This window comes from Agelaius phoeniceus, chromosome 3 (genome assembly GCF_051311805.1).
Source record: "Agelaius phoeniceus isolate bAgePho1 chromosome 3, bAgePho1.hap1, whole genome shotgun sequence".
NCBI classification, from domain to species: domain Eukaryota; kingdom Metazoa; phylum Chordata; class Aves; order Passeriformes; family Icteridae; genus Agelaius; species Agelaius phoeniceus.
This window is the reverse complement of record NC_135267.1, coordinates 111,859,514-111,877,475: the sequence shown is the minus strand read 5'-3', so window position 1 is coordinate 111,877,475 and position 17,962 is coordinate 111,859,514. Positions and strand designations below refer to the sequence as shown.

General features: G+C 53.7%; 2 protein-coding genes across 3 annotated transcripts; one reads left to right on the top strand and one right to left on the bottom strand.

Annotated features, from left to right (window-relative positions):
* Positions 1–64: 64 nt before the first annotated feature.
* On the top strand, positions 65–8,441 carry NAPB (NSF attachment protein beta). Its single transcript, XM_054628843.2, has 11 exons — positions 65–298; positions 2,144–2,223; positions 2,515–2,631; positions 3,363–3,409; positions 3,487–3,564; positions 4,248–4,303; positions 4,513–4,597; positions 5,176–5,280; positions 5,521–5,589; positions 5,823–5,873; positions 6,835–8,441. Exons 1-11 carry the CDS (start codon positions 201–203, stop codon positions 6,937–6,939), a joined length of 891 nt encoding a protein of 296 aa, XP_054484818.1. The 5' UTR covers positions 65–200; the 3' UTR covers positions 6,940–8,441.
* A 457-nt stretch (positions 8,442–8,898) lies between these two features.
* Positions 8,899–17,897, bottom strand: GZF1 (GDNF inducible zinc finger protein 1). 2 transcript variants are annotated; one of them, XM_054628846.2, is made up of 6 exons: positions 17,740–17,897; positions 15,278–16,577; positions 12,733–12,827; positions 12,106–12,273; positions 11,316–11,473; positions 8,899–10,454 (listed from the first exon to the last, which is right to left on the bottom strand). In XM_054628846.2, exons 2-6 carry the CDS (start codon positions 16,561–16,563, stop codon positions 10,143–10,145), a joined length of 2,019 nt encoding a protein of 672 aa, XP_054484821.2. In that variant the 5' UTR covers positions 16,564–16,577; positions 17,740–17,897; the 3' UTR covers positions 8,899–10,142. The 2 variants fall into 2 exon arrangements, with proteins under 2 accessions (XP_054484821.2, XP_054484823.2); XM_054628848.2 differs by having other exon boundaries at positions 15,278–16,574; positions 17,740–17,863.
* Positions 17,898–17,962: the final 65 nt, after the last annotated feature.

Below are 17,962 nucleotides of genomic sequence, written 5' to 3'. Positions count from 1 at the left end.
CCCGCTTTGGGAACAGCCCGAGGGCCGCGGCTGCGCGGGTCCCACCCGCCGGGAGGAGCCGCTCATCCCCGATCCCGGCCGGATCCCGCATCCCGCATCCTGCGCGCGCCCCGCCCCGCGTACGCGCCCGGCGCGCTCCCGGTGCCGCGGCGGAGGAGGAGGAGGAGGAGGAAGGAAGGAGAGCAGGAAAAGCGGGAGCGATGGACAGCGCCGGCAAGGAGCGGGAGGCCGTGCAGCTCATGGCGGAGGCCGAGAAGCGGGTCAAGGGCTCGCACTCCTTCCTGCGGGGGCTCTTCGGGTGAGCGGCCCCGCATCCCCCCCGCCCGGATCCCGCATTCCCCTTCCCACCTCCTGCATTCCCCTTCCCATCTCCTGCATCTCCCCTCCCTTCCCCGGCTCTGGATCCCCCTCTCCAGCTCTTGCCCCCCTTCACACCCCCATTCCCAGCTCCTGAATCACCCCCTGAGCCCCCGGCCCCCCTCCCATCTCCTGCATCCCTTCCTTCCCCGTCTCCTACATCCGCCCCCTTCCCTATTTCCTGCCCCCCTTTCCCTTCTCCTCCATCCTCCCCTTCCCGACTTCTTCCTCCTTTTTCCCAACTCCTGCCCCCCAGTGTGGGTGAGAGTCTTCCTTATCCCTGCCAGAGCACGGAGGGGGGGCACACGGACCGCTCCCATCCCGATCCAAACGCGGATTCCCCTGGATCAGCCCCTCCTGGCCATTCCTGACCACAGGGATGTGACGGGCGCGCTCGGCCTCTGCGGCTCCTGTCCCCTCCCCGCGCTCATCCCGGCCTTATCCCGGGGGGACTCATCTCCCGGCATCCCCGGGGCTCGCCCTGGCACGGATGGGCTCTCCCGAAGCCCCAGGGAACCCCGGAACCCCAATACTACGGCCGGCGTTATCCCAGAAAATGGCAGAGCGTCCTTTTCCCTGGGCCTGGCTGCTCCGGGCTCGCTGTTCCTGGGGGTGTGCCTGGAAACGGGGTGGTTTGGCCACCTCGCTCCTGCTTTTCTTCCGTTTATTTTTTTTTTTTTTTTAAGGAAAGAACATTCCCGGAGCGATGCTCTGTGGAGGCCGGGAGGTTTTTATCCATCAGCCCGGAAAAATCGGCTGCAGCCGCCCGAAAATCCACAAGTTTTAAATAGAAATTTCTCTCTGGCCTCCGGCAGATTAATCAGTCAGGGCCTGCTCCAGGAGCGTAATCCGGGTGGCAAATTCCTGAAAATCCTTGGAGGGAACAGGCAGAGATTTTGAGAGAGGAATTTTTAATTTTCAGGGCTAAAAACAGATGGAGGGAAAAAAAGAGAAAGGAAAGGTGGGGGGGTGGGGGTGACTCGGCTCTTGGCATCTTCCCTGCAAACGGGATGTCCAGGATTCCCAGTGCCGGCCAAATGCCTTCTTCCCACTTGGGCTCTTCCTTGAATTGCTCCATCACCTTGCACAAGAGCTGTTACTCCTTTATTTCTGATTTTTTGGGATTAAAAGGCTGGGACTTGCCCTGTTCCAGGGGCCTTTCCGAGTGTAGCATTCCTCGGTGCCGCCTCCATTGGCTTTGGCTCATGCCAGAGGTGCCTTCCAAGGGCAAGGAGGGATCCAAAAATCCCTCCTGTGCTTCCAAACTGACCGTGCTTGGCTGCCAGAGGGAGAGAGTGAGGGGAGAAAAGTGCCAGAATTCCCAGGGGATGGAAAAGAATATTGAATAATCCCTGTTGTGGGGTCGATTTAAGAGCAGTGTGGCACCTGGGGACATGGATTTGGGGAAATGTTGGATTCATGGGCTCGAGGGATTTTCCAACCTTAAGGATTCTGGGATTCCTTTTTTTCTGTGGGAGCAGAGCCTGATCCCACCTGGCTCCTGTCAGGGAGTTATGGAGACCAAGGAGATCCCCCCAGAGCTTCATTTTTTTCCCAGAGTTTCCATGAAAAATCTGCATTTCCTTTTCAAAAATCTGACCTTTGGCATCTTGGAATTCTGGGAGAGCCCCCAAATCCAGCATTCCCCTTTCAGTGTTCTCACATAGGGATGGGATCAGCCTCACAGAGCCTGAAGAGGCCAAGATTCCCAATTCCCAATCCCAGTTTTGGCTCTGGAGCCATTCCCTCCCCGCCTGGCCTCAGGAGCATTCCCGCTGCATTCCAGGGGCAACACCCGGGTGGAGGAGGCCTGTGAGATGTACACCAGGGCTGCCAACATGTTCAAGATCGCCAAAAACTGGAGTGGTGAGTCCCAAATCCTGGGATCTGGGGGGCGTGGGTGATCCCAGAGCGCCCAAACGTCTTCCTGTGAATTTTTCCATGGGGAATGATCTCTGTGTCCATGCAATTCCTATTTAAATACTGGGAGAGTGGGCAAAGGGAATGAGCTGAAGGATCTTGGAGGAATTTTAAGGTGCCAGCTGGTGATCCTGCTTCCTGAGGGAAGCCCTCATCCCTGAGTCTCCCCAGGTCCTGGAAGCAGCGCATTCCCTCTCACTCATGGGATTCACGGGATGGGTATTCCCTCTTTTCCAGCGGCAGGAAATGCCTTTTGCCAGGCAGCCAAGCTGCACATGCAGCTCCAGAGCAAGCACGACTCAGCCACCAGCTTTGTGGATGCTGGGAATGCCTACAAAAAAGCAGATCCGCAAGGTAAGGCAGCGGGACCCGGCAGCAGCCAGGGATGCGGGATTGCTCCCAGCCAAACGCTCGCTGCTGGCACAGCCGCATTCCTGCTTTTCCAGAAGGTGCTTTGGGATGATGCAGGAGGTCAGCGCTAGCCTGGCGTCTCCTCTTGGTGTTTGTTGGGATTTGGGATGCTGCAGGGTGTTTGGGACTTTTGGCAGCTTCCATCCTGGTTTGGCTTGGCTTTAGGGAATGGCTTCCTGAGGAATGGCTTCAGGCACTCACTGGGCTGGATTGCAGGAGGAGCCCTGCCATGTTCCCGAGGCTTTCCCCAGTCCTGGCCTTTGTTGGGATGAGAATAAAGGATCTGGCTGTGATTTTTGGGAAGGTCTTCAATCCACTTTTCCCTAGCTAGGTCTGGAAGCAAACCTCCCCACCTCCCACCAGCATTATCCCAGGACACATGGGAACAAACTCAGGCTGGATAACACCCTTTTAGAGTGGCGAAACTCCCAAATTCCCTGGAAAACAGCAGCGTTTTGGAGTTGATCCCTTGAAGTTTGCTCCATTGGGTGATGCAGACAGCAAACCCGGGGTTGGGTCATCCCGGTGTTTGTTCCCTTTGGGAATTGCTGGGGGTGCTGGGGCTGAGGTCACTGCAGAGCCCTGCTCTGTGGGCAGCTATTCCCTGGAGCAGGTGCCGGGTGGGTTTGGGAACGGGAGGTGGCTGACGCTGTTGTCTCTCACACACGCTGCAGAGGCCATCAACTGCTTAAACGCAGCCATCGATATCTACACGGACATGGTAAGGCCCCGCTCCCGGGAACGCCGCGCGGCTTCCCGGGAACGCCGCGCCTCATCCTGCTCCCCTCCCGTCCCCAGGGCCGCTTCACCATCGCCGCCAAGCACCACATCACCATCGCTGAGATCTACGAGGCCGAGCTGGTGGACATCGAGAAGGTGAGGGGACACGGTGGTGACAGCATCAGTGACGTCACCGGCGGCCCTGGCACGGCTTTCCCGGAAAACTCGTGGTTGCCACATCCCGGGAAGTGTCCAAGGCCAAGCTGGAGCAGGCTGGGATGGTGGAAGTTGTTCCCCCCAGTGGAAGGAGATCACAGTTGAGGTCACTTCCAGCCCAAACCACTCTGGGATTTCCTTGCCCTGAGCTCAACAATTCCCTCCTCCCATCCAGCACTAGAATTCTTGGGGTAGGTGCAGTCCAGCCCTGAGTTGGAGTTAGTGGTTCTCCCAGCCTGGAGGCTTTCATGGAGCAATCCCAAGTCTCTGGTGTGTCCCTGTGCCAGCAGCACTGGCCGAACGCGCCAGTGAGAATCCATCTCGGTGTTTCCCACTGGAAAAGCTCTTTGGGAGTGTCATGGAGCCATTTTAGTCACTTTTAGTTCCCACATCAGCACTGATCCCTCGTTCCCACTTCCAAACTCCCTGAGCAGGAATCCCGCTGCGGATCTCCTGCTGGAATTTCGCGGGATAAAACTGGATGAGATTTAGGGGTTATTTTCCAGGCAAGGATTTCCTTCCTCAGCTCCGCTCCATTGGATCCCATCTCTCTCCCTGAATGTTGGTGCTGTTCCCTGGGCTGCTTTATCCCGGGGTGACTGATCCCACATTTCTGTCCCCAGGCCATCGCACACTACGAGCAGGCTGCGGATTACTACAAGGGAGAGGAATCCAACAGGCAAGTCCTTGGGATCAGCGGGAAGGGCTGGAACAGGGATCCATCCCAGACACTCCCACAACCAGCACACTTCTAATTTGGGCTGTTCCAAGAGAATTCCTCTATATCCCAGCTGTGGGTTCCCACTTCTCTCTCTGGGAAGGGGTGCTGGGGGCGTGGGCTGGTTAATTCCTGGGATTCAGGGCCTGATTTTTGGGATGTGGTTGCAGCTCAGCCAACAAGTGTCTGCTGAAGGTGGCGGCCTACGCGGCGCAGCTGGAGCAGTACCAGAAAGCCATCGAGATCTACGAGCAGGTCAGGAGCCAAATCCCATGGGAATTGCACCTCTTCCCAAAGAAAAGGGCCCAGGGGTTGGCAAAACTGCCAGAATCAGGGAATTGTTTAGGCTGGAGAAGCTCTCTGAGGTCAGAGTCCCACTGTTCCCTCCGCATGGCCAAGTGTCCCTATGTGCCACATCCATGATTTTCAGTGTTTCCAGGAAAAGGTTGGGAGAAATCCATAAAAATTCCCCTTTGAATGTATTTTCAACTCCCTTTGGCAGAAAATTCCCTCCTGGATTTATCAACTCTGTCTTTTGTTGGATATTTTCCTGCAAATACCAACAGTGCTGCTTGGTGCATCCAGAGGGTTAATCCTGGAGCACCTTTTTCCCAAATGGATTTGTTTTTCCATTTCCTCATCAACCAAGGATCAGCCTGGTGGGATCTGACTTCCCTTGGGATGAGTTCAAAACCTCCCTGCTTTCCAACAGCTTTTTGGCATTTTTTCCATGCCCTTTTTTCCCAGCCCTGTGTCTCAGGTGGAATATGAATCGGTTTAATCCAGGCTTTCTTTTCCTGCCCCCTTTTTTCCATGGTTTTTATTTTGTCCAGGTGGGAACAAACACGATGGATAACCCTTTGCTCAAGTACAGCGCCAAAGAATATTTCTTCAAAGCTGCCCTGTGCCACTTCATCGTGGATGAGCTGAATGCCAAGGTCAGTTATCCCAGAATTCCCAATTCCTCCTCACCAGCCTCAGCTGGCCGGGAGAAGCTTGATGGGCTCACAGCTATTACCCCCAAATCCCTGATTCCTCCTCTGCAGTGGCTGGAATTCTTGATGTGCCACTGTCAGGTTGGATTCTGGTGGATACTTTCCTAAGTTTGAGGATGGGAAGGCAAATCCTGGGGAAAAAAAATAGGAATGGTGTGCGAAGGGACCTCTTCTCTCTTCCAGCTTGCACTGGAGAAATACGAAGAAATGTTCCCGGCTTTCACAGATTCCCGGGAATGCAAGCTATTGAAAGTGAGTAACCAGGGGGATTTCCCGCTTTTCCAGGGGAAAAACCAGGGGGATTTCCCACTTTTCTCCTTTATCCCAGCATTTTAAAGGACATCAGCCTCACTTTTCCCTGGCTTTGGCCCAGATTCCTGTTTGTGGTGGGTGCTTTTCATGGGTCTCTGTTCCCTGGGATGAGATGCCAGAGCAGGAACATGCAGGAATAGAGCATTCCCTAATTTTTCCTGGTGTTTTCCCAGAAACTGCTGGAAGCTCATGAGGAGCAGAACAGTGAGGCCTACACCGAGGCTGTGAGTACTCATGGGTGCACTTGGGAATGCTGCTTCTCCCTTCTCTTTTTTGGGATGCCTGTGCCCTGCAGAGAGGGGCTGGGGACAGCTGCTCCAGCAAGGTCCCAGCTGCCTCCTGTGACATTCCTGGGTTTTCATGGAGAGTTCAGATCCTGCCTGGGTTTGGTCCGGCTCCCTTGGTGTTTGACAGGAGCTTAAAGAGCTCGGGTTGGGTTTGCAGAGACTTTTCTCTGGACTGTGGCCCTGTGCCTTTTCCCTTTTTCCCTTTTTTTCCCCTCTATTCCCTTTTCTTCCGCTGCTTTCCATTGTTTCCCCCCCACTTCTTTTTTTTGCCCTTCCTCTTTTTCAGCCCCTTCCCTTTTTCCCTCTCCCCTCTTTCTTTCCCTTCCTCCTTTCTACTGCCCTTTCCTTTCCTTTCCTTTCCTTTCCTTTCCTTTCCTTTCCTTTCCTTTCCTTTCCCTTTTTTTCTTTTCCTTTTTCCCCTTACTGTTTTTCCTTTCCCTTGTTTTTCCCCACTTTCCCCTTGCGTTTTCCCCCCCTTTCTCCTTGTTTTTTTCCCTCTTGTTTTTTCCCCCTCGTTTCCTGCCCCCCCCTTCCCCTTGGTTCTTTTTCTTTCTCCTCTTCCTCTTTTCCTCATCTTCCCCTTTATCCTCTCTTCCCCTTTTCCACCCTTCTCCTTGTTTTGCCCTTGTTTCACCTTTGCCCTTGCTTCCCCTTTGCCTTTGTTTGCCTTTATTCCCTTTTCCACTTATTTTTTCCCTCCCTTTCCCCTTGTTTCCCCCCATCCCTTTCCCTTTATTGTTCTTTGCATTCCCCCTCTCCCTTTTCTCTCCTTTCCCCCTTCCCTTGGGCATTCCCAGGACGAGCCCATGTGTCCCACTCCCACCCTCCCATCCCGGTCGCATTCCCGCCTCGTTCCCTTTCCCGTCCGCTCCCTGATCCACGTTTTTGCCGGTGCCAGGTGAAGGAATTCGACTCCATCTCGCGGCTGGATCAGTGGCTCACCACGATGCTGCTGCGCATCAAGAAAACCATCCAGGGCGAGGGCGACGGCGACCTCAAGTGACGCCCGCGGGCCCTTCCCGCCTCCAGCCGAGGACTTTTCGGGAATTCCCGACCCAATCCCGCGCTTTCTTTCGTCGCTTCCCACTCCCATGGCTCACTGTGTTTCTTTAGCCCCCGCTCTGTGGTGACGCTCCGGGCGGATGCCAGGCGGGAGAAGCCCTTGGAGCGGAATTCCTCCTTCTCCTCCTCGGGTTTGGTCCCGCCCATCCCGGTGCCTGCACTCGCAGCTCCCGGTTTTCCTGCTGTTCCGTTGATTCCAGCATGTAAATATTCCATCCGGGCCAGCACAGTACCAATAAGCGCTTCCAGCCCGTTGTGTTCCCGTTTTCCCGTTCTCAAGTGTTGGATACACTTGGATTTGGGGGTCTGGAAATGGTGCTAGGCAGAGGCTTTGGGAATTGGGAATATCCCGCACACCCCCACCATGCCACAGGCATTCCAGGAGCCTGGGATCCATGTCGGCCCTAGGTCCTGGTTGGTTTCCATCTTTCTTGGATTGATTTTCCACTTTAGTTCATGGTGCATCCCATCCCTCCACTTCCAAATAATTCCACCCGAGGAAGGATCTATTTTTGTACCTCACCCTCTGCGTGTGCCGGGCACAATCCCTAAATTCTGACGTGGATCCCACGGGAGCCTTGCTGGAATTTGGGTGGCAGGGGGGCACAGTTTGCTTGGGAAAAGTTGAAAAATTCCTGCAGGAATTGACGGGTGTGTGGTTAAGGAGAGAGGATTGAGCTGCCTGGTTTTTCCAGGATGCGTCGAAGGCGTTGGGAGCCTGTGCAATTTGTCACTCTTTGGGAAGAGTGAAGTCATTAACTGAGGGCTGCTCTGGAGGCTCCAGGCAGCCCCAGCCCCTCTTTCCTCTGGAAGAAGTCAGGTTGGAATGCTGGGCTTTGGATAGAGCTTGGCTCGTTGGGCTCTAAAGTTCTGAAAACCAAAAATCCTGATCCATGCCAAATTCTCCTTGGTTTGGTGTTTTCCCACCCTTCCCAATCTCCGTTTCCCACAGGTCCTTGTGTTCATCCCAAACATCCCAACCAGATGGATAAGTTGGGAGGCAGTGGGGGTGGGGTCTCCCAGCTCCAGGCTTGGAAGCACACAGAATTCATCCATTCCCACCCTTAGGAATGGCTTTATCAGGCGTCCAGCACTGTGAGAGCCGGGATGAGGGGAAGCACAGCTTGGAAGGCTCCACTTTTCCCGGTGTTTTTTCGGTTCTGTTGCCGTTCCCTGTGTCGGTGTTGTAGGACAGGAGGAGCAGGAGGGCTGTTACTCCATCCCTACACCTGGTAGTTGTGTGTGAGTAGCTCCAGCATGTCCTCTGCTGTATCCATGGTGAATTGTGACGGTTCCCAGGTGACAATTCCGCCACTCCCGCTGTATTCCCGCCCCACCTCCATCACTCTCTACTTGGAAAACTTATTTAAGGAAATGGCCTTAGCAAGAATATCATGTTTGGTGTGACTCTGTACATGAATAAAGTGAAAATCATGGATGGAAGGAGGGAGAAGTGGTTCTTCTGAAAAACTCAAAAGCCTGGAGCATGGTGGGATGATGGAGGCTGGGGGGGTGTGATTCCTTCAGTTCCTGTTTGGAATCAGGGAATGGTATGGGTGGGAAGGGACCTTAAAGCTCATCCTGGTCCAGGGACACCTGCTATCCCAGCTTCCAGGGATGGGGCAGCCACAGATTCTCTGGGAAAACTCTTCCAGGGCCTCCCCATCCACACAGGGAAGAATTCCTTCCCAATAACCCACCTGAATTCCCCCTCTGTCACTGGGAAGCCATTCCCTCCCTCTTGTCCTGTCACTATAATTCCTGATGAAGAATCCCTCACACTTTCCCTTGCAGGCCCCTTCTGAGGTTTCCAGGGAACCTTCCCTTCTTCAGGTGAACTTTCCAAGCCTGTCAATATCCCAAAGTGTCCCACTGGATACGACTGAGTCACTGGGAGGTCTCCATATTCCATATTTTAATAGGAACAGCTCAAACAAGTAACTCAGTTCCATGTGTTCACAGAGTACAAAACATTCCCCGGCTCCAGATCCAAGTGCTCAGCCCTTAAATATATCTACAACCCCTTTCCTTCCATCAGGAATAAATATCTCAAATATAACCTCTTGGAAATGTCCTCTGGTACAAAAATTCCCTTTTTTCTATCTTAAAGTTCCATGAGAACACCTCCGCCATCCCTTTATCCCAAAAAATAGCTCTGTGCCACAGGTGGGGGTGGGGGGTGTCTTTATTGCTGGATCTCACCAGGCTGGATTGTGCTTACCTTTCCCAAAGTTCTGCTCACAGCTTCAGCTGAGGAACTGCTGTGGGAATACTACAAGAACAGGCAAAGAAATGGGAAAAAGAATGGGAAAAAGCTGTGGGTTTTTACACTGGGAAGCCCATCCCAAGGTTTGAAGCATTAAACCATAGCACAGTGAGCTGCTGTTGTGAAAAAAGAGGAGTCAGCCCAGCTGGAACAACACTCCAAGGCTTCCTCCTTGCCCAGGGGAAATCCCTCAAATCCTATTCCACTAAAAATGGAGCAGGAAAAGCCTCTGAACTGAACCCCTTCCAGCACAGCTCCTTTTCACAGACTCTCTTCTAGGAGATGTTCTGTTCTCCTAAGTTAGTGCCCAAATCCATGGGAGCTGGAGCAGCTGGAAGGTGAGAACTGACAGGATCCAAGTGCCAGACTGCTCCAGTTTCCCTGCAACTGTAAAACCAAGGAAGTAGCACTTGGCTGCCACCTGCCCCTTTTTGCTGCTCAGAGACTCCAAACTCCTGGAATGAAACTCCAAAGCTGCTCCCACTCGTTGGGATCTTTGGCAAAAGCAGAGAGAAACCAACATTTCCTGAAAAGCAAATTTAGCCAGACTTCTCCTGGATGAAATTCCACTGGGGAAAACGCAGCAAATGTCATAGAGAAACATCAGTTCTCCTGATTGTCCATGTGGCATTGAATTCCCTGGAAAACAAACCTGCACCACCAAGGTACCTGAGCCACCCCCTGAATTCGCAGGGGATCAACTCCCACAAATTCCCTGCTGTGGTGCCACCCTGCCTGACCATCAGGAGATGGAGCTGGGGAAGGAATTTCCAGAGGAAAGCTGGAAACCCACTCTTTCCCAGCTTCCCACCACCAGCCTCCCTCAGGCCAAGGACTGTACAAGGGGTGCAGCCTAAAGAGCAGGAGGCAATCCCAAATTATTCCATGTTCACCAGGGCATGGAGCTGGGGCTGCCCAGAGTCCGTCTGCGTGTGGAGCACGGTGAGTTCTCCCAGCAGGGACTCCTGTGCTCCAGAGGCCTTACAGTCCGTGCTGGAATTCCCACTTCCCGGGACTGCTGCCAGGCTCTGGTAGGGGCTGTTCTCTGGGAAGGACAGGAGCTTTTCCGGGATTTTGGGGGACACCTCGTATTCCTCATCAGGAAGCTCCGTTTTGTGCCCCTCGTCATTCTTTGCGGCTCCTTCCACGATGACGAGGAAGGACTTCCAGGGGGTGTTTTTATCATGGATCTGCAAAGGAATAACCAGGACAGAGAAGGCTGGATACGGGATGACAAGGAAAAGTATGGATCAAGCTTGTATTTGATGTTGGTAGAAAAGGTTTCTGGAGTCATGGAATGCTATGGATTGGAAGACTGGATCATAAAGATGATCCAGTCCCACCCCCTGCCATGGACACGGACACCTTCCCCTGTCCCAGTTGCTCCAAGCCCTGTCCAGCCGGGTTTTGAACAATTCCAGGAATGCAGCACCCACAGGTTTTCTGGGAAAACTGTGTCAGGGCCTTCCCAACCTCCCAGGGAACAATTCCTTTCCAACATCCTCCGTGACTGTGAGGTTGTACTAAGGTGTGCTGGCTCAGTGTGGATTTGTCGGTGTAGGTCCTGCACCCACAGGTTTTCTGGGAAAACTGTGCCAGGGGCATCCCAACCTCCCAGGGAACAATTCCTTCCCAACGTCCCACTTAACCCCAACTTCCATCCGCTTGAACTGGAAGTCTGCTCTGGGCTTGATCCGCCAGTCCCATGGAACGTGGCTCGGAGGAGCTGGAATGTGCTCCAGGCACGCCAGGACTGTGGGATTGTACTGAGGTGTGCCAGCACAGCGTGGATTTGTCAGTGAAGGTCCTGCACCCACACCTTTTCTGGAAAAACCTTGCCAGGGCTATCCCAACCTCCCAGGGAACAGTTCCTCCCCGACATTCCCCCTAGCTGTGGGATGGGCCGTACCGAGGTGTGGCGGCGCAGGGTGGATTTGTCGGTGAAGGTCCTGCACCCACACCTTTTCTGGGAAAACCTTGCCAGGGCTATCCCAACCTCCCAGGGAACAGTTCCTCCCCAACATTCCCCCTAGCTGTGGGATGGGCCGTACCGAGGTGTGGCGGCGCAGGGTGGATTTGTCGGTGAAGGTCCTGCCGCAGGCATTGCACATGAAGGGCTTCTCTCCGGTGTGGATGCGGTGGTGCCGCTGCAGCGCGTTCAGCTGCGTGAACTGCTTCCCACACTGGTCACAGCAGTACGGCCGCTCCCCTGGGAATGCGGCATGGGAGACAGGCTGGGAACGCGGGCAGAGCACGGCTGCTGTGCCCCGGGAGTGCCCAGCTACCCCTGGCTGACAGGGAGTGCTCAGGGAAAACATCCTGGGGTACCAATGTCACACTGCGACCCGTCTGCAGGCAGCAAGTTCCTCCCAGCCCGTACAGATGTGCTGCCACTCTGGTTTTCCATGGATTTTCCATTAGAGACTCAAGTCCTGCCCATAATCCAAGTATTCCTCCCCCTTGTTCACTCTTCTCTGAGCAAGAACCCCTGAGCCACTCCCAGCCCTGGGATCACCCTGAACACGCCACAAACTCCCTGTTTGGAAAGAGATCCCATTTTCCTCCTTCCCTAGATAAACCTTCGGAGCTATACCAGAGCTCTCCATCACCAATGATCCTGGCAGGTTATTAAGGTATCTCCACAGCCTGTGGAAGCATTCCAGGGAATTGCTGTCACTCAGGACTAGTGGGAGAAGGGGGAGAACATGAGACATCAAGCAGTGCACATGGGGAAAAACCTGGCTGAGAATTCCTTGCTGGAATATTGCAGCGGTGAGGGGTGTGTGTCCAAGGAAAGGAGCACATCCTACCTGTGTATCCAAGAAAAGGGACACATCCTACCTGTGTGGACTTTGATGTGCTGGTACAGGGAATTCCTCTGGGCAAAGGTCCGGAAGCAAACCTCACATTTGAAGGGCTTGGATCCCGTGTGGATCCGGTTGTGGTGTTTCAAGTATTCCTTGGAGGCAAAGCTCTTCCCACAGGTTTCACACATGAATGGCCTTTCCCCTAAAAAAGGGGGCAAAAGGAGGATTAAACCAGCAGAGCTTTGGGAATGCTGTTAAAATCCCACAGAAATTCTGGAGCATGTCCTCACTGTGGGGATATTTAAAGGCCACCCAGTTCCAAACCATTCCATGGGCAGGGACACCTTCCCCTATCCCAGGTTGCTCCAAGCCCCTCACAACCTGGCCTGGAACAATTCCAGGGATGGGAATCCACAGCTTCTTTAGGAAAACTGTTCCAGGGCCTCACCACTCTCACAGGGAGGAAATTCTTCCCAAAATCCAATTTAAATCAACCCTCCCTCAGCTTCAAACCACGAGATATCCTTAGGAACCTTTCTCAGGCAAATCCCACCTAAGAGATGACAATATCTCATTTTATCCATAAAAAAATGCAGACAAAAAGCATTTTCTGAAGGCAGCGTTTTCCCTGGAATGGATTTTCCCAGTTTTCCAGCCTCACCTGTGTGGCAGCGCCTGTGGTAGATGAGCATGTGGTTCTGGGTGAAGCGGGCCCCACACTCGTCACACACAAAGGGCTTCTCCCCCGTGTGGATCCTGCAAGGAAAAAGGAATGTTGGAACTCCAGGATGAGCCCTTCCCTCATTCCCATTGATCCTCACTGCCGGGTTAACACCCACATCCAAAAATGTTATGGTAAAAGCGAATTTTTCAAGGTGAAATGCAGCCAAATTCAGAAAATTCTCTCCAGGTTGTGGTGCCAAATCCTTTGGGATGTGAGGGAAAGCTTCTCAGGGGACTGGGATGGCTGCTGTTCCTGGAGAGGCACATCCACGTGGCAAAATACATCCCCAAGGATGAGAAATCCCCACCACCGGCTACCACCACACCCAAATTAAGGCAGCGTTGAGTTTCCAGTGTCCAAAATTCCTGAAAGGGCTCTGGGAACGGAAAAAAATCAGGTCTAAACCCTCAGAGAGGATTTTTTCCCTCATAAAAATGTCTCTGTCTGAAGACAGATAAAATAACTGGTAAAATCAGGTTAAACCCCTCAGAGAATATTCTTACTCTGATAAAATGGTCTCTATCATGAGACAAGGTAAAATGACTGATAAGATCAGGTTCAAGCCCCTCAGAGTTAATTTCTGCTCTGATAAAAACACCTTCTGAAAATTAAAACTGATAAAATCAGGCTCAACCCCTCAGAGAGGAATTTTTGCCCTGATCAAAATGTCTGCTCTGAGACACATGAAATAACTGATAAAATCTGGTTAAAGTCCCTCAGAAATGATTTTTACCCTGATAAAAACACCGTGGGACAGATGAAATAACAGAGAAAATCAAGTTAACCCCCTCAGAGATTATTTTTGCCCTCATGAAAAGGACTCTGCCCTGAGACAGATTAAGAAAAGGGATAAAATTAGGTTAAACCCCTCAGAATCAACTTCTGCCCTGAGCAAAATGCCCTCAGAAAGATAAAATTGATAAAATCGGGTTAAAACCCCTCAGGAATGATTTTTCCCTTACCAAAATGCCCTGAGGTAGATAAAAGACTGACAAAATCAGGTTAGAACCCCTCAGAGGTGATTTTTTTCCCTGATAAAAACAGCCTGGGACAGATAAAACCCAGCGGGTGCTGGATCAGCTCCGTGTGGGTGACATCGGTGACGCGCCACCTCCTCCTGTTCCCAGATCCACTGTTTTCCCTACTTCGCCCCCAAATCCGTCATTTTCCCATTGAAAACCCTGCAAAATGCTTCCCAAATATTTCCACACTTGTCTTTGTATTGAGTCTGAGGATGTGCTGGAGGAATCCCACCTGGATTTCCCTGCAGCACAGGCCTGGCCCATGCGGGATATGAGGAGAAAACAGGGATTTGGGAGGGCCCTGAGGACTGGACCCCATTTGAGGAGAAAACAGGGATTTGAGGTGCACCCCCTATGAAAACCAGGATTTGGGAGACCCTGAGGGCTGAACCCCACATGAAAACCAGGATTTGGGAGGCCCTGAAAGAAAAAACAGGGATTTGGGAGACCCTGAGAGAGAAAACAGGGATTTGGGGAGGCCCTGAGGGCTGCACCCCACATGAAAACAGGGATTTGGGAGGCCCTGAGGGCTGAACCCTGTATCAGGAGAAAACAGGGATTTGGGAGGCCCTGAAAGAAAAAACAAGGGTTGGTGTACCCCACATGAAAACAGGCATTTGGGAGGCCCTGAGGACTGGACTGTATTTAAGGAAAAAAACAGGGATTTGGGAGGCCCTGAAAGAGAACACACAGACTGGGGAGGCTCTGAGGGCTGCACCCCATGTGAAAACAGGGATTTGGGAGACCCTGAGGGCTGCAGCCAATATCAGGAGAAAACAGGGATTTGGAAGGCCCTGAGGACTGGACCCTATTTGAGGACAAAACGGGGATCTGGGAGGCTCTGAAGGCTGCACCCCATATGAGGCGAAAACAGAGATTTGGGAGGCCCTGAGAGAGAAAACAGGGACTGGGGAGGCTCTGAGGGCTGCACCCTACATGAAAACAGGGATTTGGGAGGCCCTGAGGGCTGAACCCTGTATGAGGAGAAAACAGGAATTTGGGAGGCCTTAAAAGAAAAAACAAGGATTGGTGCACCCCACATGAAAACAGGGATTTGGGAGGCCCTGAGGGCTACACCCCATAACAGGGATTTGGGAGGCCGTGAAGCAGAAGACAGGGATTTGGAAGGCCCTGAGGCCTGCACTCTACAGTGAAAACAGGGATTTGGGAGGCTCTGAGGGCTGCACCCCATATCAGGAGAAAACAGGGATTTAGAAGGCCCTGAGAACTGGACTGCATTTGAGGAGAAAACAGGGATTTGGGAGGCCCTGAGGGCTGCACCCCATTTGAGGAAAAAACAGGGATTTGGGAGATCCTGAAAGAGAAAACGGGGATTTGGGAGGCCCTGAGGGCTGCACCCCATATGAGGGGAAAACTGATTTGGGAGGCCCTGAAAGAGGAAACGGGGATTTGGGAGGCCCTGAGGGCTGCACCTTGCGCGCGGGGAGAGCCGCTCCTACCTCATGTGCGTTTTCAGCGCCGAGGGCTGGGAGAACTTGGCCTGGCACTCGGGGCAGCCGTAGGGCTTGTGCCCCGTGTGCGTCCGCTCGTGCAGCCGCAGGGCCGTGCGGGAGCTGAGCCCCTTGCCGCACTGGTGGCACTGGTGGCGCTCGCCGCCGCCCTCGTGCACCTGCAGCACGTGCCTCTTGACGTCCTTCTTCCTCTTGAAGCGCTTGGCGCAGAGCTCGCAGGGGAAGCGGCGCTCGCTGCTGTGCACGTGCCGCTGGTGGCTGCGCAGGTTGCAGCGGTTGGCAAAGGTCTGCGCACACGTCTCGCAGCGGAACTCCAGCGCCGAGGCGATCCCGTGGCTCTGCTGGATGTGCTTCAGGAAGCTCTTCTCGTACAGGAACTCCTTCTGGCACGTGCTGCACTTGAAGGCGCCGCCGCGCTTCTTCTTGTCCTCCTCCTCCTCCTCTTCCTCGCCCTTGGCGGGGTTTTCCGGGGAGGCCCCCTCGGGTTTGCCGGAGTTCTCCTCCTGCTCCCGCTCTCCCTCCTCGGGAGAGTCCTTGGGCTGCTTTTCCTCCTCGGCGTTCCGCTGCTGCTCCCGCAGCCTCCGGGTGTATTTCTTCTTGGGGATCTCCACGAACACCTTCCTGCCGGCCAGCCGCCCGCTCGCCCTGCGGATCTTGGTGTAAGGAGCCTTCAGCACTTCCTTCTTTTTGTCCACCTTCTCCTTGGACTTGGCAGCCGGCCCCTCGGGAGACGCTCCGCGGCCGGGCGCGGCTACGGAACACTCCGGAGAGTCCCGCTCGGCCTTAGCCGCAGGCACAGTGCTGGGGCAGGCGGCGCTCTCCTCCTCAGAATTCTGCGACTCCGAGAAGTTCTGCAGCTCCAGCAGCACAGACTCCAGCATCTGCCTCTTCAGCTGGAAGCAAGTCTCGGAGAGATCCAGGCACTTGAGCTTCTCGGCAATCTCCAGCATGCGCTGCACCCTGTCCTCCTCCACCTCCACGCGCGCCGTGTAGACGAACTCCAGGAAGGAGGCGAAATCCGCCACCTGCACCTCGTTGAGGAACACGTTGCTGTGGGGGCCATCCACGGGCTCCTCGTTGAGGAAAACCTCCTTGAAGAACTTGCTGGTGGCGGCCAGCACGGCCTTGTGCGCCGGGAACTCGGCGCGCACGCCCTGGTACTCCACGCTGACGGTGACGTCGCACAGGTGGCCCAGCAGCCGCAGCTGCTGCATCTCGTTCAGCAGGTTGATGGGGGAGGACTTGGATTCCAGCAGGACGGGGTTGCTTTCCATCTTCCTTCTCCCTGCTAAAGATACCTCCACATCAGCCAGCAGGATTCCAAGGGTTTGGGGCAGCGGGGGTCGGGGTTTCGTGGAATCACTGGGGTTGGGAAGAGCTCCGAGGCTGTATAATCCAAGTCCAGCTCCTCAGGAAAACCATGGAGTGAATCCGAGCTGCAATCCCAACCCTAGTTTTCCATGAAACCCTTTGGGCTGTCAGAACCTACCCTTTGAGACAGGGATAGAGCAAACAGAGCTGGCACCTGGAATTAAGGAATGTTTCTTGGCCTCACCAGGCAATAATAAAAGGAAGGCAGAATTAAGCAAAAAGTTCACTGCAATCCTAAAAAGCTGCCTAAAAATGCCTTCCACATAAAATTCCAAGCTCTTATGTGATGGATAATCGTATTCACACACTGAAAATCCCAAAAATGATGGGAATTCCTCAAAATGGACTCACAGCCTGCAGATTTTGAAGGCCCATTTCCAACCTTCCATCAGGCCCTATTTCTCAGGAATGTTTGAAGCTGCTCCAAAGCTTGTAAAAAGAGTGGAAGTTTTGGGGTGCTTTCCCAAATATCTAACCCCAGAACAAACCAGGTCTCTATGGATTTAAAGGTGCTCTGAGGAATCTCTTGAGTCTAACCCTGTTCATACCAGAATCTGAGGAATTTCTTTCCACGACCTGGGAATTAAGCGATGTCTCACCCAAAGCTTTATAAACAATCAGTGATACCAAAGTGCCACCTTTTTACCCCAATAAAATGATTTTTAACTACTTCTCGTGTTATTTCACAACTACCCCTCTAATTCCATTTGAGCACTGTCCATTTCTCAGGAATACTTCCCCTTCCAGAGGCAAAACTGGCTGGAAAGAGACAAAAAGGAGAGTGGGGAGAGGATTCCCAGGCAGCTGCTGCTGAAGTCATGGAGAACCCCACAGTGCCCACTTCCAACCCCATTTGCAAAGGACCCTGGATCACATGGGAATGCTGAGGTGGGGGAAAAGACGGGGGGAAAAAGGGATGAGAAAAGGGCGGAAACAAGGAGGGGAAGGGGGGAGAAGAAAAGGGAAGGGAAAAGAAGGGGGAGAAAGAGGAGGGAAAAAAGGGGGAAAAAGACGGGGGGTGGGAATAAGGGGGAAAGAGAAGGCGGGCGGGGCCAACCCGCCCTGGCCCCCGCACTCACGGCTGCCGGCCCGTTCCCGGTTTGTTCCCAGCCCTTTCCCGGCCGCTGCTCCCGCTCAGCCCCGGGCGCGGCCGGAAGCGCTGACGCGCCACGACCCCGGCGGAGGCGCGCCGGAAATGACGTCACGCATGGCGCCGGGTGTTGCTAGGCAATGCGGCCTATCCCGCCCCCGGCTTTGGCATTCCCAAATCCCGGAGTTTTCCCCTGGGAAATGCGGGCGAAT